We start from the raw sequence: 7915 nt of genomic DNA on the forward strand, positions 1-7915 counted from the left end.
CTACTAATGCTCTTTTGACTTTTAGATGCGTTACCAATTTTGATTGATCATATTTCATTCATTTTTCAAATAAATTACACTTTGTCTCACAATAAAGAAACTGTATACATAAACCCAGATTATTATTATTATTATTATTTCTTGTTTTTAAAGTATCAATCAAGTTTGCTTTGAATTTCATTGATGTTCAACAAGTGTTGAGGAAGAGCCAAGCCATACTGTTGAAGTTGAATCCGATGACTGAGTAATCGTGGTGGTTTTACTACTCCGAGATTGCATTCGATTTAATTGGTCTTTTACTGCTCCGAATCTCGACTCATCAGCAAATATACTTGGGTCCAAGATTAGTTCAGGAACCAGGGTTCGACCTTCAAGCATGTTTACTACTTCAGACATGGTTGGTCTAAGTGCTGGGGATGAATTAGTGCAGAGTAAGGCTACTTTTGTCATCCTAATTGCCTCTTCTTCATTGAACTCCGTCCCCAACCTTGGATCCACCAGCTCCATTAAGTTTCCCCTTTGTTGTAAAACAAAAGCCTGAAATAGATTGATGACATAATACAACATTAGATTAATTAAATAGAGAAAGACGTTAATGAATTTGCCCAAGTTTAACCCACCCATCAGACTCAGTTACAACTACATGGATATTTCTATGATGATATTCCCAAATTATAACTTAAGACATGAATCATATCTTACCCAATCTTGAAGGCATACATAATTCTCTTCCGGTCGGTATTTTGTATTGTTCTTCCCAGCAACAATCTCTAATGCAACAATCCCAAAACTATAAACGTCTGCCTTGTAGGTGAGATAGCCCCATAATGCATATTCAGGGGCCATGTATCCTCTGCAAAAAAAGGAGCTTTAAGCGCAACATTCTCATGCATATCAACTTGGTTAACCTCTCCATAAGCAAGGTTGGAGGCTTTGATCTCATTTTTACTACTTTATAGTTTAAAGATTGATGCATCATTCTATTTGCAGAAACTACAGTTTCAAGAATGTACGTATTATTTTGTCTATGTGTTATGCGCCTTGGCGTAAGATCTAGTCACAGGTCTAGACGAGAAAGTATCCTTGCTTCGACCTCTGGTTACTCAAAGGCAGATTCGTCTTTGACTGAACCCCCTTCCCAAACTAACGTTTGTGATAAAAAATAAACCCCCTTTTTATTTCATATTGGCAGCCTTTTTATAGGCTGTTAATTACAAAGGAAAATCCTAATCTAATTCCTAATTTAAAGTCCTAATAGAATTCCTAATTTAAAGTTTATAAGGAAATAAAAACCTAGTAAAACTAAAACTCCCAAAGAAATTAAATAAATGTAGAATTCTAATTCTTATTCCTCCGTTGATATTGTTTTCCAATGAAAACATCTATATCACTATGATGGTACCAGCTTCACAAATCTATTGTTTTGTTAGATTCAACTAAAATATGCAGTGATGATCAGCAGATGAAAACAGAGGGAAAGAAGTAGCTCACATAGTTCCAGCAATTCGGGTGCTAATATGGGTGTTTTCCTCCTCATCAAACTTGGCCAAACCGAAGTCAGAGATTTTAGGATTGAGATCGCTATCAAGTAGCACATTGGTGGTTTTGATGTCTCGATGTACAACTTTTAAACTCGATTCCTCATGCAGGAAAGTTAGGCCTTTTGCTATGCCAAGACAAATTTTCTGCCTAGTAGGCCAGTCCAATTTCAGCTGGCTTTCTGTAGGACCTATTCAATAACACAGGCCAATCCAGTGAAATTCAATTCATCATACAGTTGTCAATACATAGTGTTCAGATCTTTTCTTTCCATAACTGTTATACAATCAACATTACCATTTTCTTTTCTTGTGGGATGTAGAAGTAATCAAAGGAGGAAACAACACTTGCATTATATGGTTCCAATCACAGAACCATCAAAGAAAGGAGGAACAAAAGAGTTTTAGGGCAATAAGCTTACTGAATAAAGCATGTGCAACGCTATTATTTTCCATGAATTCATATACCAACAACAGCTGAGTTCCCTCAACGCAACATCCATACAACCTAACAACATTCGGGTGTTGTAATCCTGAAATCATGCCTAGTTCATTCAAAAATTCTCGATCTCCTTGTCTTGATTTTGAAGAAAGTTTTTTAATTGCAATTATGGTGCCATCAAGCAATACGCCCTATAGCAGATGTATGACATAGAACTTTAGTGATATATTTCATCACATAACGCATACTCCTAAACATCATAAATTCAGTAAAGAAAAAGCAAGTGATGCAGGTACCTTGTAGACGGCCCCAAAACCACCTTCTCCAATTTTATTTGCAGCGTCAAAGTTGTTTGTGGCAGCTTTCATTTGTTTGAAAGTAAAAAAGCCGGTCTGCAGATCTAACCCCCTCAAGACTTGGACAAGATTGGGGGAACCAATTAAATTACACAATTAATAAGCTTGGAAAACACGCATTCATTCAAATAAATCTTCCTAGATAAATTTATTTGAAAGTTTTGAATTGTAGATTGAAGTCCATTAGAGTACCTTGTTCCCTTGATGGCTCGCATCGAAAATAGCCTTTCCACCACAGAATGCCTAAGATTATGAAAACCAGGCACAGAACAGAAACAACAGCTCCCACTATGAACTTCATATTCTTATTCCGGCCACTAAGAACTGGAGGCTTGATATCTACCAACAAAAGGGACAAAAAAGGACAACTCCGTTATTGCTTCACGTCATGAACACGTCAACACACTTTGAATTGAACAAATTCGATGGTTAAGAATAGAAGTTCCCAAATATAACCATGAATTGAGCAAGCACTAAGATGAATGAAGGGTTATTTTAATTACAGATCATACCAGAGTCTACTGAGATAGCTGATATCGAGGGACCATATGTTCCTCTTCTTGGGATTGCAGTTGTCCCCTTCCCAGCCCAGTGAAAGCGTATTGTCAAAGTTTTGTTCCTCACAACTGTTTTAAATTTCCTTATGACTGCTTTATCGACCCCCTTTGCCTCATTTTTAATATTGAAATCTTTCAATTCAAGTTTCTCCTGCAACAAGCTTATTCGATCAATCTGGCTTCAATAACATGCAAATTACACTACATATTAACATGAACTACCTGTACATAAATATCAAATATCCTCCTTCCAAGACTTTGATAGGATCTATTGTCTCTGATAACTATCTCTGCAAAGTGAAGTGTAACCGTATAATTTCCATTTGCTAAGCAACGGAAGTAATACGTGAGAGAAAGAGGAGAAAGGCGTGCTCTTGTGTATAATTCAGAGTTGTTTGTTCTGAGAATAGAAACATTTTGAGCTATAAAGTCCATTGAAGTAGGAGTGGTATCCCAGAAAAGCCCAGTGCTACTAGTTTCCCAAGTCTCTTTGAGTGGAACATATTTTGCTCGACCTCCTAAGTCTTCATCTGCCTCATAGTCGACTCCATTAATAGTTGTTGCTCCTCCACCACAATTTATATTTACTGAATACCAATCTATAAAGAATGAAAAAAAAAAAAAACATTTCATGTTGAGTATGAGAAAACCTTACTTGAAACATGTTTCTAGAGTCTATAGATTGCATTTTAATGCAAAGGAATTACCTTCCGAACAAGGAAAGTTCTTCAGGCAGCTATCAGATCCTCTACGTCACAGTAGTATGAAAAAGAAGCATCAGTCTTGTTAAAGAGTGATCAAAAGGAAAATAAAATAAAATAAACAAAATGCCTGGTAACATTTTTGAGCAATAAGATACAAACTTACAAGTTTTTTCCTCCTGAAAAGCTTTGGAACAAGTTTCTGATGAAGAAATAGACCAACCAGGTTAACATTTCGACACTTCTTACAAAAAATTGGAAAAGTAATACGTACACAATATAGGAAGTCAAGAGGTTGTTTTCTTACAGATTTTCCCGACAAGAAGGCGACTGAGGGCTTTCAGAAAAATTGTTATAAGAAAGATCTATCTGGCTGCAAAAATTGTATAATATATTATAAACAACTAGAATTGAAATATTAAGGTACATTAATTTTGAGTAAAACTAACAATATTATAAACAGCATAAGTTACCAAGAATGGTAATTTTGAGCAACTACAAAATGGATAATTTGGGTTATTTTTGCATTGTTTGAAGAGAAATAGGTAGTTTGGAAGTATATCCTTAAGATTGTCAAAAATGAAAATCCTGAAGTGATTGTAAACAACTTAAGAACTATGAATATTCTTTGTAGAGTTAGTTAACAAAATGCAGAAAATAAACGGATAATCATGGCTAAGAAATATAAACACCAACATCACCACCACCACCACCACCACCACCACCACCAACAACAACAACAACACTAATAATAATAAGGGAGGATAGTAGACATACTAGCGGCTATCTCTAATACTCATCCAATCTGGAATGCGCCCAGTAAGAGAGTTTTTTGTCAGGTACCTGACCAGTAAGGAGCACACCACAGTTAAGCACTTCTGCTGGAACTATATTGGAAGGATTTAATTGGAACTTAGAAGTGAAGTAAGTTCAAGCAAATTTAGAACTTATATGAGGATATTAATGCATGACAGATTTGTTCTTTCCTTCCTGATTCTGAAGTTGTGAAAGTATCAGTAAGCTAGTTTTATTTTGATCTTATCCATGATTTTCCAAAATGTGCATTGTTCATATAAAATAAACAAATGAAAATGTTCTCTATTACCATAAGAAAAAAAAAATTCTAATAAACTTAGAACTTTTGATTAACTAATGATAAGAACAAAAACACTACCTAGATTGAGTATTATTTCTACAGCATGCTATGCATAGGGATCTTCATATGGTTAATCTGGGTTTGGGTGAGTACATCTCAAGAATTCATAGCACTTACATGTACTGTGTTTTTGTAAGGCTTTCAGAATCTGAAACGCTACCTTCCAAATTATTGAAGCTGAGATCTCTGGAAGAAATAGACAAATCAACTATTTCACAGTTATAAAAATATAAAATTTTAAATGATAGGTTAATTGAAATGTGAAATCCAAATATATAGATGAGTCCATTTATGAAGAATGAATTCATGAAAAACAAGCAAACATATCAGATTTTTAAGTTCTCAAGATGCTGAGCATCGCAGATTCATGTACATTATTCTAAATGTTCTTTAAAAAAGATTGAAGTATGAAAAATTTATTAAACCCACAAAATAGCATGTCCAGCACAGAGATAAATACTGAAAATTGAGGTGAAATAAGAAAGCAGAATTACAAAATTTGCAGTCGCGAAAATTCCCATACGTAATCTGGGATTGGTCCAGATATATTGCAGCCACGTAACATCCTGCAGTATGAGTCCCTATCATGTGAGCACAATTATAGCAAATGGATGAAAAATATGAGTATACGACCTTGAAGAATTCTGAAAGCCTGTGGATGACTTACAGCCTGTACATGTTGTTCATATTTTTTAAGTTCGGAAACTTTGATCCCTCTCCAGGTAGGTCACTGATCCTTCTGAATTATATTGCAACATAAAAAAATGTTAAAAATGACCCTCAATGCAGCAATTTTAGTATCTGAATTGGAATGGAACCCGATTATGTTAATAGAAATTAAGGGCTACAAAATTTAGAGGGATAAGACACACAAACTCACAGTTCCACTAAGTTATGCAAGAGTGCTAAGCTTGAAGGAATTTGCCCTTCAAAACCACTAGCTTGAATCTCTCTGTCAGTAAAGGAATTCAAATTTATGATGTAATCATCACCAAAATTTTAAATGAAGATCTATAGAGATAAAAAGGCGTTTACAATTTCTCAAGTTGCTTCCAACTTCGAAAAATGTCGGGCATCTTTCCAGTGAAATTGTTACTGCTAATCCTACTGTATAAACCTCACATAAAAGTAGGGGTAGTAAACAAATCTAGCTTTATTAACAGTAAACTCTAGATAGTGCTTAAAACACTTACAGTTCTTTTAGGTTGGAGATATTAGCAAGGGACGAGGGAAACTTTCCGGTAAGATAGTTAGCATTAAGAGTACTGCATTCAAGAAAGAGGCAAAATCAAGCCAACCATACTATACTAAATATTTGTGAGAGAGAGTAGAGTGGTAAATCATGCATGGATATCTAACAGGGAAAGAAGCCTAACAGGTTTTCCAGGTTAACCAATCTCCCAAATTCAGGAGGAATAGTTCCAGAAAACAGGTTGTTCTCGATGCTCCTGAAAGTACAACACAAATAAGAAACCAGATCTTGCTTTTAAAGAAAAAAGGAAAGAGATAATACACAAGAAAACATCGGCAACCGAGGCATACAGATATTTTAGAGTGGTTATGTTCCCTAAATAGCTTGGAATTGGCCCTGATAAGCGGTTCATGGCAAGTGTCCTGAAATGTATTCATTCTTATCAGTTGAATGAAAATAAGATTCTTCTAAACAGGATAAAACATGAAGTGGTCTAGTAGCTTACACCATCTCCAACTTTAGAGCAGCCCATTCATGTGGTATTGTACCCTTAAGATAGTTCATATGGAGATGTCTAAAAGCAGCAGAGACAAAAAAAAAATGAACTTTAAAATGGATAGAAGGTCAGTTCCTAGTTAAAGAGTAAAATCATCAATTGTAACCTTCTTCTTACAATGTCTTAATATATGATAGCTTCCAAAGTGAGCGTGGAAGAACACCATCAAGATCCTGCCCTACAAGATAGCTTTTTCCGATGGATACAAAGCTTTTTAGAAGCATGTCCATTTCAAAATTTCCAAAAATATGTTGTCTAATAAATAAAATGGCAGCATTCATATTCTATAACTACTTAAATGATTAGATGGGATAAATTTGTATTCGAATTTGAAGCTATAGCCATACAGTAATTTATCTTGAATGAGTTATTAGCCTATGGGGAATTCAAGCAAATCATGTTATAGAAATGAAAGCTAATATAATGAAAAGAAAGAAAGAAAGAAAGAAAGAGGACTAGGTCTATGGTTAAGAAATTAGAAAAAACATCAATTTTCTTATCACCATTAAGGACATACATGCCATCAATATGACATTCGCCATTGGTGAAGGAGCAATTGCAGGTGACAGTACTGTTGTTGACGGCATGAGACCCATGTAGCGGCGGTGGAGTAAACCAGCTTGACTTATTGTTGCAAGGATTCTCACTGAAATTCCAATCCTTCTTTCCAAGTTCCGCAGCTATCTCACGAAGAGCTTTTACTGCAAAACCAGAAAGGAAAAGAAAAAGAAAGCCATTGGAGGAAGCTGAGTTGGATTGAAACACATTTACATGAAAATCACTGGAGTAATATTTTGGGGTGAGTTCTTAAGACATATATACGCAAACGAATCAAACCTGCAATATACCGTTTAATGCAGATTACTCAAGAACCAATAAAAGAGAAAACATCCAAAACATGAAATGAAATCTTAAGAAACAATGCTTATCTTTAACACAAACTGAGGTTAGAAAGAAATTGCAAGACAGTACTGAATTACCTTCATACCGGGGAGGATAAGGCGGTTCCACTTGGGCTTCAACTTGGTTTGGTTCCATGCAAATGAGCACCAAGAGGACTGTAACAATGATGTACCCAAAGAGTATCTTCATGGTTGAAGGACACTGAGCAACTCTTCCCATGTTCTTTCTTCGTCAAATGAAGCAATTTTCTTTCACTTAAACATTTTGATGCTGCTACGGATCTTTAACTTACCAACTTTTGAAATTGCATGAGAAAAATAAATACCAATACTGACACATTTATGGTTTTAATGATGGTTCAGTTGACTGTCATTTATCAATTTACTTATTTACATTTTATCAAAAAATCAAAAAAAAAAAAAGGAATGGAGGTTTATAGTAACAAAATGAAGTAAAGTCATTGTTTATTGTTTTCGATTGAGAAATTTGTGCCAACACTCAACCAGTCAATTTG

At 35.0% G+C, this 7915-nt stretch overlaps 1 protein-coding gene across 1 annotated transcript; it reads right to left on the reverse strand.

Moving 5' to 3' along the window:
• Positions 1–169: 169 nt before the first annotated feature.
• On the reverse strand, positions 170–7696 carry LOC107951017 (probable LRR receptor-like serine/threonine-protein kinase At1g07650). The gene is made up of 24 exons (XM_016885896.2): positions 7479–7696; positions 7016–7199; positions 6616–6687; positions 6448–6516; positions 6293–6364; positions 6127–6198; positions 5944–6015; positions 5786–5857; positions 5631–5702; positions 5418–5489; positions 5245–5316; positions 4868–4936; positions 4372–4437; positions 3902–3967; positions 3761–3796; positions 3601–3641; positions 3116–3492; positions 2849–3044; positions 2529–2675; positions 2277–2395; positions 1961–2171; positions 1492–1729; positions 703–853; positions 170–537 (listed from the first exon to the last, which is right to left on the reverse strand). The coding sequence occupies exons 1-24, from the start codon at positions 7618–7620 to the stop codon at positions 178–180; spliced, it is 3048 nt and encodes a 1015-aa protein (XP_016741385.1). The 5' UTR covers positions 7621–7696; the 3' UTR covers positions 170–177.
• Positions 7697–7915: the final 219 nt, after the last annotated feature.

This window comes from Gossypium hirsutum, chromosome A05 (genome assembly GCF_007990345.1).
Source record: "Gossypium hirsutum isolate 1008001.06 chromosome A05, Gossypium_hirsutum_v2.1, whole genome shotgun sequence".
NCBI classification, from domain to species: domain Eukaryota; kingdom Viridiplantae; phylum Streptophyta; class Magnoliopsida; order Malvales; family Malvaceae; genus Gossypium; species Gossypium hirsutum.